The sequence below is a fragment of the Lepisma saccharinum genome, chromosome 7, assembly GCF_977018435.1.
Source record: "Lepisma saccharinum chromosome 7, izLepSacc3.1, whole genome shotgun sequence".
In the NCBI taxonomy this organism is placed as follows: Eukaryota; Metazoa; Arthropoda; class Insecta; order Zygentoma; family Lepismatidae; genus Lepisma; species Lepisma saccharinum.
Window position 1 is genome coordinate 85,696,723 of NC_139235.1, and position 20,494 is coordinate 85,717,216.

The following is a 20,494-nucleotide window of genomic DNA, read 5'->3' on the forward strand; positions in this document are numbered from 1 at the left end:
CGGCAACTAAAGTTAAATAAAGTGTCAATTTTTAGTGAAAAGCGAGTTCAGCAAAATGGATAAGGAATTAAGATTTTTGGGAAGCAACAGAGATTATTAACTGTGTTATTTGATGAACATCAATGATGAAATTCATTCCTGTAATGTATCATTTCTATTTCATTTCCCGCATGTTATTTAACTGTTCATCTGTAAACTTTTAATTTATGATATGTGGTATGGATGTGGATAATATGAATGTAATTCTGTGAGAATCATTTAATGAGTAGTTAGCAACAGATATAATTATACGTAATGAATGATATTTACAGGGTAATTCAAAATAAATGGTGCAACTTTACACAGTTATTATGACGCTACTATTTATGATAGAAAATGAGACAAGGCATCAATATAAAGAAGAACTCTGGAAGTTTTACTCGTATTATAAAGAGTCAACATGGGGACCACGTGTAACGTGGAAAAGGTCCAAATGGTCATCAAGTCCTTGCTATGCATGAGACAGCAAGTTGTTGTCAATGGTTTGGAAGGCACTAACAATTTGCAGTTGTAACTTTGGCAAATCTTTTGGAAGGGTGAAGCATATGCATTACTACCGAAAAGCATGTGGAAATGTCTTTGCACCATTGTGATTGAATCAGTTCTCGATAGCTCCAACACACAATACGCCTTCCTCTGGTCATTAGCCATTTTGGGACACTAGCGATCCAGGTGGAGCATCGAGTAAGCAGGATAAGCACACTAAGTGGGAATGCAACTTCCAGAGTTTTTCTTTGTATTGTTGCCTTGTCTGATTTTCTATCATAAATAGTAACATCATAAGAACTGTGTAAAGTTGCACTATTCATTTGGAATTACCCTGTACATTGCAAACATGCGACAAAATGAAATTTACACTTTATGAAATACCAGTAATGAACCTACAGTTTTGTCTCTTATTGAAGACCTTTCTTTTTCAGCATGGGTAACTCTGAAGATGGAATCCATGGAAAGGATTTGGAACATGTTTCTACCAAATTCACATGTGTACATTGTTCACAACGTTTTCACTACAAATGTAACCTAAAGAGACATATGAGAATTCATACTGGAGAACGCCCCTTTAAGTGTCAGTATTGCGATATGGCATTCCGCCAAGCATACACACGAACAGTCCATGCCAGAAGAGTCCATAGTAAAGAGTGTCAGTTCAAGTGTGGGGAGTGTCACAAAACTTTTGTAGAAAGATCCAGTCTTCTAGTACACAGTTTTAAACATTCTAAAACGAAGCCCTACAAATGTTATTTTTGCGAGAAATCATATAATTGGGTTAATGCTTTACACAATCACATTAAGATCCATAATGATCAATTTGTCTCTGTGTGCATCTACTGCATGGAACCTTTCACTGATCATAATGATTGCAAAGCGCACAAGAAAGAATGTAAATTCAAACCACAGAAGTCTAAACTTAAAGTAGATGGTTCTGAATACAACTGCTCTATTTGTGATAAAACCTTTATGGAGAAATGTGTGTACGAAAGGCACATAAAAGTTCATGAAAAAAAACGAGAGAGTATTAGTAATAATGATGTACTCTTAAATAGAACTCTGGACAGTGATACTGAATTGTTAATTGATGGTGAGCCCAACAAGTATACTATTGACGAGAATGACATGAGTGAACATAATGAGTCGTCATTGAATGAAGATGATGACATGTGCAACATTCCAGAGGATAATGGCTGTGACCCTTTGGAAGAGGCAAAACATTTTATGTCAGTAGGGCACCATGATGGTATTTCCTTTTCAGATTATGAAGACCTAAAAATTGAAATAGATAGTCAAGAGGATACACCAGGAATTGAAGATGCACCAGACAAGTGTGAGGAAAGGTATGATATGTTTTTCCTTTTTGTTGTTTGATGAAATTTCAGAAGGCTGAAATATTGCCATTTACGATTACAGAATGTGTACTGCTACTACCATAAAGTTCATACATAGTATTGAAATAAATCAGTGGTGTGCGGTGACATTTAAACTAGGGTACGCAACATGGGCCAACCGAAATGAATTATGGGGGCCAGAACCCCCCCCCCCCTCCCTGGCCATCATGTTATTCAGAAAATAACTTTTTTGTACAATTTTATCCTTGTATCAATATCAAAATGTAACGAGGTAAAATATATGTATGATATTTTATATTCGCAAATATATTCTGATAGTAGCTACGTAGAGTCCAACAATTCAACTTTGATTATTTCCTTCATGCAGTGCGATGAACATTGAACGGGAAGGAAATGGAAATCATTTTCCGTCCTTTCAAATTTCATGTAATAAATTTGATAAATCTCAATATCCTCTACTATTTCACAACACCTTTCGCAGAGGAAACCAACGAATAAGGCCAACAATAAAGTTTCACTGTTTTTCTACTCAATCACTCTGTAGAGATATTTTTTTCTCAAAATGCCTAATATACTGCTTACCATCCTTCACAACTCCTGCTTGAAACAATTCTTCCAACTCAGGAACAGACCTTCCATTTCGGATTGTTTACACTTTCTCGTAAATGCCGAAAATCCCTTCTCCAGAATGTCATCAATAACTCCCGGTCCCCCTATTTTATCACTTCACAGCACCGACAAACAATAGAGATCCTGTAATGTAAATAATATGAACGAAACACTCGCTGCAAATTTCACACGACAGAAGAAAGCAAAAGTCAACCTCCCACGGTACATTGTGTCCGGTCCCGCTATGCCCGAAAACCACGCGTTCTTGTGGACGAATGAATCGGAGTTGCCAGTCGACAAAGTATTTTGTAGAAGGGAGATAATTAAGGACAAGTAGAAAATACGTCAGCATACATCCCAGAACACTTCAAAAGCTAAACTACCGTACATCACTTTGCAATGTCTGGCGGGAGGGGGGCTCATTCTAATCCCATTGTAAGCATTGTGTTTTATTATGGTTTTCTTTTATCATTCAATCATATCGTTGGGTCAACAATCAACACCCATGCTATGGAACTCAAAGGAAATGTTGATCCCAAAAGGAGATAAACAGATACTCTCATACTCTGTGAATTGTGCGAAACTTGCAAATTGTTCACATATTTTCCCCTCGACACAGTGACAGTCCATTCTGGTCCTCACCTCCCTATACGAAAAAAAAAACAACTTGCTAGTGTAACTTTAACCTCACATAAATATTTTATATGTGATGGTTTACGCGTATATTAAATATGTTCTTCCACCACTACATATTCTTGCCCTCCTGTCTGATTCCTCTATCACTTTTTATAATGTATTTTTATTGCAACCCAACAGTGATCTATCTACGCATGGCTGCTAAATGCTAGTAAGCTAAGCATTCCAGAAAAAAGTATGTTGACTACTGTCAACACTGCATATGCTGTCAAAATCTTGGGTACCCTCGATGCTTAGAACCGGGAAAGAAGTGGGAGAGAGGGTAGGCACGGGCAGACCCAAACACGTGGTCGGGGCTGATATGAGCCAGTGGGGTTACCTTCCGAATTTCTAGGGTACCAAGCAGAAGAAACAGCATCTTTCTGCGGAAATTGTCAGGAACGCGGATCGGGTGGGTGCCGAAGTCACAATCGGGATCATTCGGGACTGCCTTCAGGAAGGCAGCAGCATGTTCGTGTGGAAATCGGAATTTCTTGCAGTGGAACTGCTTTCGGAGCGATAATTGTTGAATTTTCATGTTCGGGGAAGACGAAAAAATGTTTATTTTTTCTTACTGTGTTGTGGGTACGCAGTGTGTACCTTGCGTATCCTGAATGCACGCCGCTGAAATAAATATACTGATAAGGTGCAAATTGTTCACAATCGAATATCAACTAAAGGTTAAAAGATTAAAAATCAGTAACTTACGTGTGTGAGCATGAGATTTGTCGAACTACGTTTCGAAGGTTATACTACCTCCTTCTTCAGGTTGAAGCGATGTTTTCAGACACCTGACATGGTGCCTCGTTGAGAAAGTGTTGGTTGAGGATTTAGGTCAAAAGGTATAGGAAAAGACACTTACTAAAAAGATGATGTAAAATATACAGTAGTGGCATTAATTCTGGACACTTTTTGTAAAATGTTATTTTTTTTTAGAATAACTCGAATACAAAACTATATCCTGTATAGAAAAATTAAACAATTTAAATTACATCATTCAGTAACTTCAATAATGCATCTGAGTGCATTATTGTAGCCTGATTATTATTGTTATTGTTATTTTCATCCAACAGAACGCTTGTGTGCAATTCTTGTGTATTACATCAACTTTGAGCATCATTGTTGTACATAGTTCGCTGACCTCAAGAATCGCTCGCACCTTCTGCAGCATTGTTATTTGATTATTGGTATATTCATTAGTATTGTTATTGGTATTTTCAACCAACTGAACTCTTTGTTTTCATTCTTTACAACACTTGGCAGCTGACTTTTGTGAAGTGAACATCGTTAGGTATCTATGTAGTGGAGCGAGTTGAAAAGTGATACTGAAATTGCAAATAATGGCTTCTAACACAATAAAACGAGCTGATTGGTCACCAAGTAAAAGGAGTAAGGCAGTAACACTTCGTAATGAAGGTTATTCTTATGAAGAAATATCAAAAAGTTTGGGTGGTGGTGCTACAAAGTCAGGCGTTAGAAAGGTTTGCAAGCAGTATGAAGCAACTGGAAACACAAAAACTGCTTCAAGAAGTGGCAGGAAACCAAAATTAACTGCTTAAGACTGTCGGAGAATCTGTCGCATTTCTCTACAAGATCGCCGGCGTACGGCAAAAGATGTTAATGCCATTTTGAGAACTTCTGGAGTAGTAGTTTCTGACCGAACAGTCAGACAAAAACTTTGTGAAAATGTAGCGAGGGTCGCAAGAAAGAAGCCTTATCTCAACCAAAAGTAGAGGAAAAAGCGAGTGCAATGGGCGTTAGCACACAGGGAGTGGACACAAGAAGATTGGGGTAAAGTAATTTGGAGCGATGAAAGCAAGATCACTTTGGAAATGATGGTACCAGGTATGTGCGTCGCCAAAAAAGTGAAGACATGATACCTGAGTGCACCACCGCCACTATGAAGCATCCTATCAGTGTCATGGTGTGGGGAAGCATGGCAAGGCATGGTGTCGGGCACCTAGCAGTGTTAGAAGGCAACATTAATGCCAAAAAATACCAAGAACAGGTCTTACAGGTAAAATTGCTGCCCACCATTCGTGATGATTTGTTTGGATGTAACGTTCAGCGGTGCATCTTTCAGCAGGATGGCGCGAGGTGTCACAACGCTGAAATCAATCAGCGATGGTTCAGGGACCATGGTAACTACTATAGGGGGTACTTGAGGACACTTTTCAAAATATGTCTTATATAGGATAAAAATCACCAAAAATATAAAGAGAAATATGCAAAATCAGGTCAAAAAGTATTAAAAAAACAATTTAAAAATTCTGCTATATTTTTGTCACTTTCTAGAGCAGGCGCCAATAAACGTAAGGTAAAAACCCAAAATCAGGGCAAAAAGTGTTAAAAAAATAAGGTAAAAATTCTGCTATATTTTTGTTATTTTCTAGAGAATTTTTATTTTTGGAGGAAACCGAAATATAAATGGCGTTGTTTATTATTGTATATTATCTGATTCCGCTTTGATCTTATTATGAAACTTACACATACAGCTATTTGTTACACATATCCGATAAAAAGTAATTAATCATGGCTACACTTGCAACAAGAGCATTCTTGTCCATCATATTTTATATAGTGTTTCTCAATTTCTGAGACGGTGTCTGACGGAGTAATTACAATTGCACTCTCTACGTGAATTACATTGTGTTCATCATATCCACCAGTAATCTTATAAGGGATACGATGCCGTTTTAAGATATTTTCTGTTAGTTCATGGTTTAACAAATTCAATGTCATGCTTTGTTTGCTTATCAAAGAGTTCTTTTTTACCTTTATATATAATTTTAAATTTATCGTCAACAAGTTCTTGCATCAATTCATTAGTTAAGGTTTTGCCATATCGATCTGGTAAAAACAATTTGTTTTTGTTATCTAATGTAACGCGTGCTTTTAGACCATGCATTGTATTTACAATTTCACCATTGGTGATTTCATACGGTTTACCTATTTCTAAATCTTGCATCTTGATATACTCGAACGACGAATTTAATATTTTTTCTAATGATTTAGCGCCTAGGTATTTGTGTGATGACTGATTCATTTATAAGATAAAAAAATTATAAATAATAAATGTACAAGTTTATTTTATTTAATATCCGTAAGGAATCGTGTCAATAACACCATCTTTTTCCGGTAAGATCACCCGTTTATCGTATTCCAATTTAAATTTCTTCTGAATTGTTTTGTTAACCAAAGTATGGGTTTTTCTGCTTTTTGTAATTTGGTTATATTCTAAAATAATTTTATCAATTTCTTTATTTAAAATCTTTATCATTTCAGCCATATTTAATTTCTGAGAGTTTATGTAGTTTAATGTGAATTCTTTAATTTTGCACACAACTTTACCTTTTGATGTTTTATATGCATAGCTTTTTGGTCCTGTAGATATGAATTCTATTATGTAATCACCGCTTAATTCGTCTGTCCATTCTCCAAGCATGCAACCTGTTTTTACAGTGTTTGTACCATCATCAATGTATATAATAGAGTCAGTATCGTAATAAACTACTTTGTCACCTAGTTTGTCAAGCATATCATATAATCTCAATCTAGAATATGAGGTTGTAAATAATGCAATCAATATGTTTGTTTTAGTAGGATCTTCCAACCACTCATCTTTTGTTTGATACCTAACCTCAATCATGTCATCGTTGATTAATGAAAGGTTAATACATTCCAGTTAAGGATTCAATAATATATCATGCAGATCTTTTGCTGAGTTGATATAATCTGTTGTTTCCATTTTTCTACGTTGACCAAACTTACCGTAGAATGCGTTCAAAAGTAGTTTAGCCATTGCACGTAAAACTGGATTCGGTTTAATGTTATTAATATCCAATTCGATACCTAATCTATTTTTTACATCTTCGACATACAATTTTTTAGTGCTGTAATCATTTTCCCATTCACTTGTTTTTATTTTATTTTTAAAAATTTAGAAATATAGCTTTTAAACATGTTGGTGCTAGTTTCTTCAAACTGCCAAACTTCATATATTTTTGTTATCTTGTATCCTATTTCAAGTGCTTTATTAATTTCCGGTGTGCTCCATGTACCAGTAAATCCATGTTCAATGTCTGTGTGATTACACTTACGACTTTTAGAATAAACGCATTTACCACATAATGGAAATATCAGTTTTTCTTCTTTAATAGGTAGTACAGGATGATATAACTTTCTTGGTGGTTGTACCTTGCATTTAATTAATCCAAACCAATTCGGGTTGTAATTTTGAGGATGTAATATTTTTACTGGATGACCAACAGGAAACTTGTCATAGAACATAACTGTTGGATACAAACTACAAATATCTATATATTTTAACTTTTTTCCACGAACGTGTAATTTACTTGCATTTGTTCGTCCACCGAAATAAGCATCCCTAGGGGATAGTGGTGTTATTATTTCGTTTATTTCATGTTTACGTTTTTTGTATGTAGGTTCCCAAACACACTCCCACATTTCTATAACATTGTACCTTTTATTTTTTAATTGCTGAGTAAACCGTTTTGTTTTTTCATGAAGGTCACCCATGCTTTCTTGCTTCTTGTTGTTAATTATATCATCTTTGTAACAGTTGGGACAACCATGCCAGAAGCACCCATGAAACTGATAAACTATGTTGGTTGTTTTATCAAGGCCATCAACCTTCCGTCCTAGTATAGTTTCTTCCCCACCGTTTAAAGCGTGTTTTATATTATCCCCAAATGTTCTAAGCCATGATATAGACTTTTTACTATACGTTTCATGGTTGCTATCTTTTAATACAGCTATGGTATCGGATTTTATATGATGGTATCTAAACTCAGCCATTGCCACACTTGAGATTGTTATATATTGAAATGGATCGATGTTACATGTATCTAGAAATGTTTGTCTAAGTTTTCTAACTGCTTGAGTAAGTATGTCTACATCTGACTCACAATACTCACTCATTTCTTTTTGAAAGTCAAATATGTAATTCTCTTCAGCTTGTTCATCATGTCACTGTAAAAAGTGATTTCTTGTATGCCAATGTTTACAAGTCGCATCAGGTTTGCATTTACTACATCTTTTCATAGTGCTCTCTCCATAATATTCAATATTCGGTATTGGTCCCACATACGCCTGGTTTTCTGTTGTGTTGAAGAAGTGAGGAAAGTATCCTTTTTTTAACTCGGCTAATTCAAATGTTTCTGGGAATGTACTCAATGGTTGTGAGATAAAGTTGTAGCTATCTATGAATCGCATATTTGCATTACTAAGAATTATGGACATGATTTGGCAACCTTTATAAATTGTGAACGGTTTGTATCCATTTCGCATACAGTAGTTCATAACAAAATACCAATCATATGATCTAGCGTTGTGCGCTATAACTGTATAACCACGATGATCTTTAGATATTAACCACTTACAAAATACATCGCTATCTTTGAAATGAATCTTTTGTTCATTTCCAAAAGCATACTCAGCAACCACATAATTGGGTTTGTGTTCTCCAGTTTCTTGGTTAGCCTCGAAATCAATTGTTATATATTTTTTTGTGAATGTGCATGTAGGTTTTTGTAATGTATCCGCTTCACAAACATCACATGTTTTTAATTTTGAAACTGAAAGTGGATTCTTTAAGGTTGTGTAGTTTTTACATTCTTTACATTTGTACATATATCCATCTACTTTAGTTTTCTTTAAAGATTCAACATAACGATCCACAACTACTTCATCGTAATCAAAATCAGGATAATAGTTTTCTTGTATATATTCACGTCCAAGTTCATTAATTTCTTTTTTGGTATATTTAGTTACTATATGTACATTATTTGGTGAGCATTTTTCACATCCTTCTACGTAACAGTCATCATTTAATTTTCTTACACAGATTCCACCTTTTCCTTTTTGCCACTGCATGTAACACAGATGAGTTTTTGTTTCAACTTCTTTTCTACAATTTACACAAATTTCGTATCCATATTTATGCTCCTCGTTTCTCTTACATATTTTATTGCATTGTAAACATTTGTAAACAGTTACACATACTTCTTTTTTATGTTGTTCAAAACATTCTACATTGTAGCAATATCTATTACAATCTTCACAATACTTTGCAGATTTGTTACCAAGATGAGTAGGACCGCAACATGTTACACATAATGCTTTGCATTTATGATTTTTGTGTTTATAAGGTGTGTCGCATCGATCACAGTAATTTGACAGTCCTAAAAACGCACTCATTTTAGTAATCACGTGAAAGTGATTTTCAACTTTGTACAAGAATATAGTTATATCTCGTTCACCTATTCCTTTGTATATAATGGTGTTAAAGTTTTCGGCACAGACAATTTTTATACACACGTTTTTAAGAAAGTGTTCAACTTTTCTAAAAGAACTTAGATCAAACGGCGCACCAGGATCGTGTCTAATTTTGTTGCATAGTTCTATTGCTAAATCCTTTTGTAGAGTTCGCCCCTTTCGTATATAAGCGATATCATTATTACTTAGTTCTCTGTCAAGTATAATGTTTGTCTTGTATGTCAATGCTGCAATAACAGCTCTCGGTCCACACAGGTTGTCGTTTGGATTTTTTATTTGCAGTATGCTCTGTTTTGTTCTAACATCTTCAGCTAAGTTTATTATTTTTCTAAGTCTTCCTCCAGTTGGCATTTTAACTATTTGAATATAGAATCTTGTATCTTCTAAAGCAATCTCATCATATTGTTCCATTATTTCGTTAAAATGGTTTACCAGAGCACCATGGTTGATTGTTGTACTAAAACCTGTAGAGAAAGCTTTACTATGAAGCCTTGGATTTTCGATAACAAAGTTTATTCTATCTACGCCTTCTCTAAACCCAACAGCTGGTTTTCTTTTTTCAATAATTTGATTAATAATATCATGTAATGCAAAGAAATCTACATTATTGTTGTCAACTCTAAATTCCACTCTATAGCGAGCATCCGAAAAAACTGTAAGGTGTCTAACAGATTCTTCAATAGCTACAAAGTTATCATTGGATGCATCAATATCAATTGGAGAGATATTAAATATATCCTCAACATCAACAGTGGATTGGTTTGCCGCCAAAGTATCATCTAATGGACGTGATATGTTAAATATGTTGTTATACTTATTATCAGTTTGAGAACTTGGTGTAAATAGATCATCACTGTTGGCAATATCTGTAAATGGCAATTTTTCTAGTTGAGTTCTTATGTAGAACCGAAGGTCACTTTCTTTTTTATATTTGCTATATCCAGTAATTCCATTATCTCTAGCAAATTGTTTTAAATTATTTATACCCTTGGTAATATCCAACAAGTCAACTGGTTGTGGAAATTCATTATTACGTCTTGCAAATTGTTGTAAATTTAGCATATGTTTTATATAATCCCTTAGTTCCTCGATTGTTTTATATTTGTTGCATCCAGTTATATTATGCTCCTTAGCAAACTTAACTAAATTACGTCTACCTTTTATATTATCAACAGCATGAGTGGAAGCCTCTTGTGTTAGTTGTCTTCTTATGTATTTTCTTAATCCGTTTATTGTTGTGCATCTGTTATACCCTTTGATACCATGCTGCTTAGCAATGTTTATTAGAGCACGCTTGGTTCTTACATTATCTAGATCCATTGTATTATTTATATTAGAAGTATTGTGTTGCACTATATCATTTTCAGTACTCATTTATTACTAAAAAAATTTAGCAATGAAAAACTTTAACATACCGTAACTACACAAGATGTATTAAATTTGATATAATTATTATTTACTAATAATTCATGTATTTTTGTCTTAGTGTGATTTTTGAAATGCATTTTAGTAATATATCTATTACATGGTTCACAATATACTTTTTCAAGCTTTTTCATATTAACTAATTTTTGACAGACATAACATGCATATCCATGACCATATTTCATTTTCTTATTTTTGACAAACTCATTAATAGATTTAACAGTTTTACAGTAAGAACACTTTCTGGAAATATCTTTTGGTACCTCCATTTAATAGTAAAATTTTTTATACTAATACTCTACCCCTTATTTCCATTTATTAAACAATAACATATTTTTTAGGAACCCAACTGTTGTGTGAACTATCAAAACCAAGCCATTTAACATAGACCATATCTCCTTTTTTACGTAATACTTTCTCAACCAAGTATACATCGGGGTGTTTTGTTTTCTGTAGTTCTTGTTCATAAAATGTGCCGATGATTTGTTCGCCCTTAGAGTCCTTGAGATGATAATATGGTGGATCGCTTTTAAATACTTTTTCAATTGTAAATATCTCAGTAGACCAGTTGGCTGTGTATCCTTTCTCGAATATGCCTTTTATCTTACTAACACGTACATGATTACCAACATTAAATTTTGGATGACTCTTTGTTAGGGCCTCACTACGATACACACTGTTGTAGATCATCTCTTGGTTTTTTAAGCTGACCTCAACAGGTTTCATTTTGATAGTGCTATGTACTGTATGATTGTAGTTGTGCAATAATTTTGGTAATATGTCTATCCATTTATAATTACCTTGTATGGAGAACTGTTTCCACATTTTTTCTTTAAGTGTTCTATTGAATCTTTCAACAACGGATGCTTTGATGTTTGTATAAGTAGAATAATGATTTATGTTGTATTTATTCATGAGCTCCTTAAAGTTCTTGTTGTAGAACTCTTTGCCTTTATCGGTTTGAATATTATTTGGTTTTCGCTCATTCAATATGTGTTCGAACGCGTCGGTGACGTGCTTTCCAGTTTTATTTTTTAAAGGAATAGCCCAAGCATATTTAGAAAAGACGTCTATAATGGTTATCATGTACTTGCACCCTTTGTTGATTTTTGAAATTCCTTTAAGATTGCCAGAGTCCATTTCAACCAAATCAGCTTGCCAAACATCATCTATTCCATAAGTTAAAACTTTTCTTGTAGGGTAATTTTTTCTAGCTGGCTTATGTAGCTCATCAATGATGTGTTCCCTCTCATCAATGATGTGTTCCCTCTCATCAATGATGTGTTCCCTCTCACTTAAGTTTTTTTAAAAGTAGATTTTTTAGATCCACATACAGTACACTTTGATAGAGTATAAGACTTTCCATTTTTAGATTTTTTAGTAACAGAATTAATGCTGTTAGTTTTGTCTTTGCATTTAACGCAATATGATGTGCTCATTTATTACGCAAAGAAATTGCATATTGAAATTATTCATTTATGCAAAGAAATTGCGTATTGAAATTATTCAATTATATTTGAATTTATTCAAATTTACATTTGAAATTTTTGTATTCGTTTCATTAATTGAATTTATGAACTCAGAATAATCAATTTTTCGATAAATTGAATTCATTATTTCATTAATTGCATTTGTAATTTTTGTATCTACAAGATCAGTTACCACTGTATTCACAAGATCGGTTACCACTGTATTCACAAGATCAGTTACCACTGTATTCACAACATCAGTCAACACCTGATCGTTTAATATTTTATCCTTAAATCTGTCAAAATCTTTCTTAAGTCTATTGATAGCAACATTCTTTGATGTGTTTCCATAAATATCAACTCCCATTTATATAAGGGATAAAAACATCTTCGATTTTTCTACATTCTGATAAAATCATCTTTGATTTTTCTACATTCTGATAAAATCTTTTATTTTATTTCTGTATTTTCTTTTATTTTATTCTGTATTCTGTTCATAATAAACAGAAAAATGATGCAGAGTTAGAGGAAACAAAAAAACATAATTTAGCAATGGAAACAAAATCGGGTACAGGTGTACGTAAGCGCAAATATAAACGTAAGACAACTATAACAAAAAACTTGATAGGATTACGCCTCTAAGTAACTATGATATCATAAAATTGTGTAGTGGTATTAAAGGCTTCAGAGGCGTTTACATGATAGATGAATTACCGAGTAAACCTAACAATTATGAATGTGGTGTAGTTAATCTTGATGTGTCTAAAAATATAGGCACTCACTGGATATGTTATATTAAAGTTCGTGATGAAAGTTTTGTATTTGACTCATTTGGGGGCGTTCCTCCTAAAAAATTAGTAATCTATCTTAATAAGATCAAAAATCAAAGCGATCAGCTTAACAATAACAATAACAATATTAAATATAATAACGATAGAGTACAAGGTTTTGATGAAGTTACGTGTGGTCATTTGTGTGTTACATTTTTAAAAATGTATGATGGAGGTTACAAGATTAAAAATATTTTATCATTATTAAATGCCGATAGACATATTTGGAAAAACTATTACAAACCTTAAATTTAAGAAAAAAATAATCTTACTAAATGGCCTATGTATTCAAATTGTCTGAACTAAACTCCATCTTACAAAAAACCTTGAGTCATTCTATCACTAATGACAATTTAAAAGTAGCACTGATTGGTTTTTATACTACATATCTCACTCCTAATATAACAAAACACAATAATACATTATTCTATGAAGAAAATAATGTTACAAACGAATTGGTTATTCCACCTGGTCATTATAGTATAACCGCACTTGAAGAATACATCAACTCACAATCGCCATTCAGTTCACAAAATATATCAATAAAAGACAATGATGTTACTAACCGAGTTGAGATAAAATCACCATTCAAATTGAATCTTAACAATGCTATCGGTGAAGTACTTGGATTCGATATAGAACTGGAACCTAATAAAGATTATATTGGAAGTAAGATTCCAAAATTTCATCCATTCGATACAATCAATATTCATTGTAATTTAGCAAAGGGAATGATGATAAAACATGATGATTACTTGCAGAAGCGAGCTTATAGACATAAAAATACAGATATCATTGCATCATTTAAAACTAACGCAGAGTTTAAAGAATCTATTATTTACGAACCAACATATCCACTATTTTTCCACTTCAACATATGGAATTTGATTATATAGAAGTGTATTTTAGATGAAAATGATGATGCAATTCATTTTGGAGATAGTCTCGTCACTGTAATTTTAAAAGTTTGCGAATAGCATTAGATTTTTAGAAAAATTATAAATTTTATTTATTATAAATGGAAAATAATATCATCAAGTATAGTTTTCAAGAATATCCGCCAACACAAGAGACTAAAGGTGACTTAAATTCACCGAATAAAGATGTTATTTATGAAATAGACTCAGGTGATGGGTTTATACATCCTTGGAACGCTGATGTATACATGCAATACAAATCATTTGTTAGAGATGATGGCACAGAATACAGTGATAACGATAAGGTGAGAATAGTTGACAATTTCTTCTGTCATCTTTGGTCTCAAATATTAATTGAAAAATGTGAGTATCTTCTTGACAGAATTGATTATCCAGGTATTACTTCTACAGCTTTAGGAACATGCTTTCTTTCTCAAGCAGAAGCAAGAACATATAAAATGTGTGGATTTGAAACAGATGGGCAACTTAAAAATGCAAACAAAACAAAAGAGGTATTATTCAAACTAAGGCTTCTTGGTGGTTTTTTTAGTGGATTTCAGGATGTATTATATAAAGGAGGGTTGAAAATTACGTTTAAAAGAAATAACAATGATGATATGGCTGTCCATGTCTGGGAAGATGGAAAACCTGGAAAAATAGTGATTCAAAGTATGGTTATCAGAATGCCTGTAGTAAAATATGACCCATTAGTTGATATAAAGTTAAAGAATGATCTAATCAAGCAAGATTTTCCTATCAGCTTTATGAAAAGTAAAACGGTTAGAAAGTCTATAAGTGGAAAGTTTTCAGATATAGATTTAACAAATTATTTTACAGCTGGTATATCTGACACGCCAGAGTGGGTTATAATCGTATTTCAAACAGATAGAAATAATACTAACCAGAAAAATTATTCAGCATATTTCGATCACTGTAAATTAAAATCTGCTTACCTAGAAAACGGAAGAGACGAAATATTTTCTTCATCTCTAAAGAATTTAGACATTTCAAAAGGAAAATTTTTAAAAATGTATCATGCGTACACAGAGATTAGAAGACTTGATGGTGTAAATGATGACTCATATTACACATTTGAAGAATTCATCGAAAAAAGACCCATGTATGTTATAGACTCGACTAAACGAATGAAAGTTGTAGATAAACAAAAAACCAGTTTACATCTCGTTCTTGATTTCGAAGAGGATGTGGCTGATAAAACTCTGTGTTATATCATAATGTTGAGCTACAACGTTTTATCGTATGACATCAAAAATCAACGAATCACTGAAAAGATTTAGATGAGAAAATTGTTTAGGCGGTGCTAATATTCCAGATCAGACAATTATTTATATTCTGATGGGGAGGAATATTAAATAGATAAATGGAAATACCAGATAATATACCCAGAGAAAAGTTGATTCAATTATTAGAATCATTAATAAGTCAATATGAGATGATGTTAAATAAGAAAAAAAGACGATATAAGGCTCTAAAATATTTCTATTATTGTTTAATCACTCTATCCATAGCTTTATCAGCTGCAACAGGATTTGTAAATGTTTTAATACCGCTAACCACATATACAATTATCAGTACTAGTTTTACAACTATTTCAGCAATTGCTTTTGGCATGGTTGTCCCAACCGTTATTACCGGATTAAGCACTAAATTTAATTTGAATAAAAAGAAAACGGATTATAAAAATATAATTATGCTGATCAAAAATGTTAAAAATGAGTTAGAAATCCTATTAACTCTTAATGGGGATATGAATGACGAATATATTAAAAATCTTGTTGAGAAAATTAAAGATAAATTGTTTAAAATTGGGTCACACATTTGAGATTTTTAAAAACTGATACTCCCATTAAATTCTACGGAAAATTTTATTAAAAATAGGATTTTGAATTCTTCAAATATCTTAATTAGCAATCGAGAAAATAATAAAAATAAGTTTTTGCCCCTGTAAGTTATGCAACCCGCAATACATGGGTGGGCTACCCAAATCTGAAGTCAGATTGTTAAAATATGTAATAGGAACCAAGATCCCTTGTGTCAAATGATTGAATTGATGTTGATTCTACACCTGCACCTTTTTGTGGGTTTTACCCCTGAAAGTTATGTAACCATCTACACAGCAAATGCAAATAGTTATCCAAACAGCCAATAGATGGATGGCAGCATGTGTTTTTTTAATAATTCCCCTCTTCTGGAAAAAAACCTCTATTTCAATAATTATTTTGTTCTGTTAATTTTATTTGAGTATCCATTTTACATTAATTTTGCTTTAAGGTTTTAGTGGATTTTTATACATTAAATTGCTATAATATTTTTAATAATTAATCTATCGGGAATGAATTATTTAATGTTTTATTTTTATCTCTCACGTATGCTTGATGTAGAGATTTTGTAGGTATATATATAGGCAGTCTGAAATTATATAATTAGGAATGCCGCTCTGTGTGTAAAAGAGATTGTCGACTTGTAGACGAGTGCGCATAGTCTATGAGTAACGGGTCTCGATGAAAACAGTTCGGACGACGTCTTTATTCCAAAAATATCTCTTCGCTCTTCTCTCTCTATAGCAGACATCCAGTAAAGCTGAATTAAAGATCTGGGGTATGGCCCATAATGATCGTGCTGGTATACCACCCGATAGGCACCTGACTATAAACATCAGAAGCTGCCGTGAAAGGGTGGTTGCTGGATAACATAGAGAGAGATTGAAGCCAAATAAGAGGGGATGTTTTGCACTTTTTGAGTGGAATTCTAATAATTTTTAAAAGAAATTCAGTTCCAGTTCATTAATTGCCGATTTTAGCTTGTTTAATATTTCTAGAAACGAATGAGAATGTTTGGGACAATTGATATTAAATAATTGCAGATTATTTCTTCCTGCTCTTATTAGTTGGTTAGAGAATTCGTTAAATTCATAAAATACATTATCTTTAAAGAAATACAACATTCCGTTATTGTATCTGAAAGAAGAATCCACGTTTGGTGGTAAACCGGGGAAATTTCTGGTTATTAGACCATGCTGTTTGGGTCTTAAAGTGCATTCATCTATTTCTGTAAAATATATGTCGTTATAAAATATAAACGTGCGACCAGAATAAGTGTTTAAAACAGTATGAATTCTCGATCTTGAATTGATGCCAAATTCCCCTATAGATTTAGGATAACCATCTAATAAAATTAAACTGGGGTAATCGAACATGTATATCATATTTGTTTTCTGTTTTTTAATTATTAATACTATTTGTCCTGAGGGTCTTTGATAAACTGCGACAACTCTTTCAAAATCAGATGGTAAAAATGTTAACCAATCAGTGATTCTTTGCGGTCCAATTGCAACTGTAGAATTATCAAGACCTAAAACCCAAACCTATTTGCCATAAAACGCGTACAAGAATTCAGTTACAATTACAAACTGATTAATATTCGTTAATTCACATAATTTTGGTTGTTCCTCTGCTGCCTGTTCTTCTTCTTCTTCTTCTTCTTCAACATGTTTGTCTTCGATAGTTTGTTTCTTTTTCCCATATAAAGCTTGTATGGCGAGAATGTCATCATTATGTAATTCTATTTTGTTTGTGTTAAAAGCAAACATGAGGGAATCTTGATGATTATTATGAGATATTCCAAGAGCGTGTCCAATTTCATGCATCAAAACCGAGAAAAGATTTGTTTGGTCACCAGGTGTATTATCGTCTACTTGTAAATACCAAGATTCGTCTTGATCAAGATGTATTTCAATAGGTGAATTCGCACTGTTTGGGTAAGTTGCATGGCCTAACACACCACCTTTACCATCTAATACAGAGGTGCAATGTCCGCCTATTTTATGATTTTTGTGTGGAGTCCCACGCTTGTTAGATATAATAATATCAGGATTTTGTGAGTCCACTTCGAAATTTAAATCCGTGTGCTGACTCCATGTTTCAAAAGCAGCCTCGGCTATTCCTTGAATTTCACGATTAATTATTGCATAATACCATTTTATTGTCTTGCTGTTCCATTTATATCTTAGCATGTTAAATTGCATTTCATCATCTTGTACCCCACACCTGGGACGATTAATTAATTCTAAAGTTGGTGCATCCAAAATTCCATTTGACTCTAAATGATAGTATTCTTGAAAAATTCTTAAAGCACTTTGAAACGTAAGCGAATCTATTTGCGTGAGTTCGTTCATGGTATTAGGTAAATATCCATAATTATGCAGATACGTGATTGCTGATAAAGTCTGATTAAGTTCACATAACCCAAAATTTAAAAATAACAATAATGGAATAAACTTGTACATTTATTATTTATAATTTTTTTATCTTATAAATAAATCAGTCATCACACAAATACCTAGGCGCTAAATCATTAGAAGAAATGTTAAATTCGTCACTCGAGTATATCAAGATGCAAGATTTAGAAATAGGTAAACCGTATGAAATCACCAATGGTGAAATTGTAAATACAATGCATGGCCTAAAAGCACGCGTTACATTAGATAACAAAAAGAAGTTGTTTTTACCAGATCGATATAGCAAAACCTTAACTAATGAATTGATGCAAGAACTTGTTGACGATAAATATAAAATTATATATAAAGGTAAAAAAGAACTCTTTGATAAGCAAACAAAGCATGACATTGAATTTGTTAAACCATGAACTAACAGAAAATATCTTAAAACGGCATCGTATCCCTTATAAGATTACTGGTGGATATGATGAACACAATGTAATTCATGTAGAGAGTGCAATTGTAATTACTCCGTCAGACACCGTCTCAGAAATTGAGAAACACTATATAAAATATGATGGACAAGAATGCTCTTGTTGCAAGTGTAGCCATGATTAATTACTTTTTATCGGATATGTGTAACAAATAGCTGTATGTGTAAGTTTCATAATAAGATCAAAGCGGAATCAGATAATATACAATAATAAACAACGCCATTTATATTTCGGTTTCCTCCAAAAATAAAAATTCTCTAGAAAATAACAAAAATATAGCAGAATTTTTACCTTATTTTTTTTAACACTTTTTGCCCTGATTTTGGGTTTTTACCTTACGTTTATTGGCACCTGCTCTAGAAAGTGACAAAAATATAGCAGAATTTTTAAATTGTTTTTTTTAATACTTTTTGCCCTGATTTTGCATATTTCTCTTTATATTTTTGGTGATTTTTATCCTATATAAGACATATTTTGAAAAGTGTCCTCAAGTACCCCCTATAGTAGTATGGTATAACTGTTCTGCCTTGGCAGTCCCGACCTCAACCCGATTGAGAACTTGTGGTCAAGGCTGAAAGTTTTGGTGGCGCGTCGGAATCCCAGCAACAAGAGGGAGCTGTTAGAGGTCATCGTCCAATCATTGTTTAGAGTGATAATACCGGAAGATCTCAAGTGTTTGGTGGACTCGATGCCACGAAGAATCAAGGCAGTCAAATCGAAAGGATATCCCACAAAATATTAACACTACGCAGTTACAATAACCATAATGAGTGTGTGCCAAAATTTACTTTTTACTGAATGAACATTTTACAGGTGTTGTTATGCTAAGAACACTTAGTTACATTTTCTGTATAATTATTATTATTACTATTAATTATAATTTAGTGTGCTCACTTTTGGAAACGTTGAACATAAAGACATGTTTGTCTATCTCCTGAAAATTTGACTTCAATAAAAACGTAAATTTAAATTAAAATCAAAACTTGAATGTGATTTTCATCGTAATTCTCAAAAGTGTCCAGAATTAAAGCCACTACTGTACATACTAAAACAAAAGAACGTTCAAAGTTGCTGAAGGCAAACTGCCGATCGGTGCTCGAGGTAGGCGAATGTACGGTGGTGTCAGCTCATGCTTGGAGAAGGAAAACTACTCCCCTCCGGCCTTTCCCCAACTGGGGCTCGTGAGTCACCAATCCAAGGTGAATTCTACTTCCACCTCGGTGACTTTCCTAACCTCAGGGGAAGTAGAATTCACCTTGGATTGGTGACTCACGATAACAATTTTTGCGGACAATCATGTATGTGTTTATTTAACAAAGAAAAGCACGTACAGTACAGGTTTATTTTATACATACAGTACACAGTACTACATATGTATACAGTACAAGAAAACAAAAGACATGAGAAAATGAGAAAACACTCATACGTACAGTACGTGCCTAAATTGCTTTTTTGAGAGTGCAGATAATTGACGTGTGGATAAACGACGTTCTACTGTATTAGAAACATTGGATATTACTAGGAAGCTAAAGAGATTAGTATGCATTTATTACATTGCATTATCACTATGTCATGAAAAGGGTCCATGTTCGATACCTAGAGGGTGTATATTAGAGTACTGCAATGAGGGCTTTTTGCTCGATAGTTCACATGGC

The 20,494-nt window shown here is 33.2% G+C and overlaps 1 protein-coding gene across 1 annotated transcript in view; it reads left to right on the top strand.

Annotated features, from left to right (window-relative positions):
- LOC145989989 (uncharacterized) overlaps positions 1-20,494 on the top strand; it is a 39,734-nt gene that overhangs the window by 8,233 nt on the left and 11,007 nt on the right. The window contains exon 3 of the mRNA XM_083125557.1: positions 960-1,874. Coding sequence (XP_082981683.1) covers positions 960-1,874 — 915 coding nt within the window. The remainder of the gene's footprint in view (positions 1-959; positions 1,875-20,494) is intronic.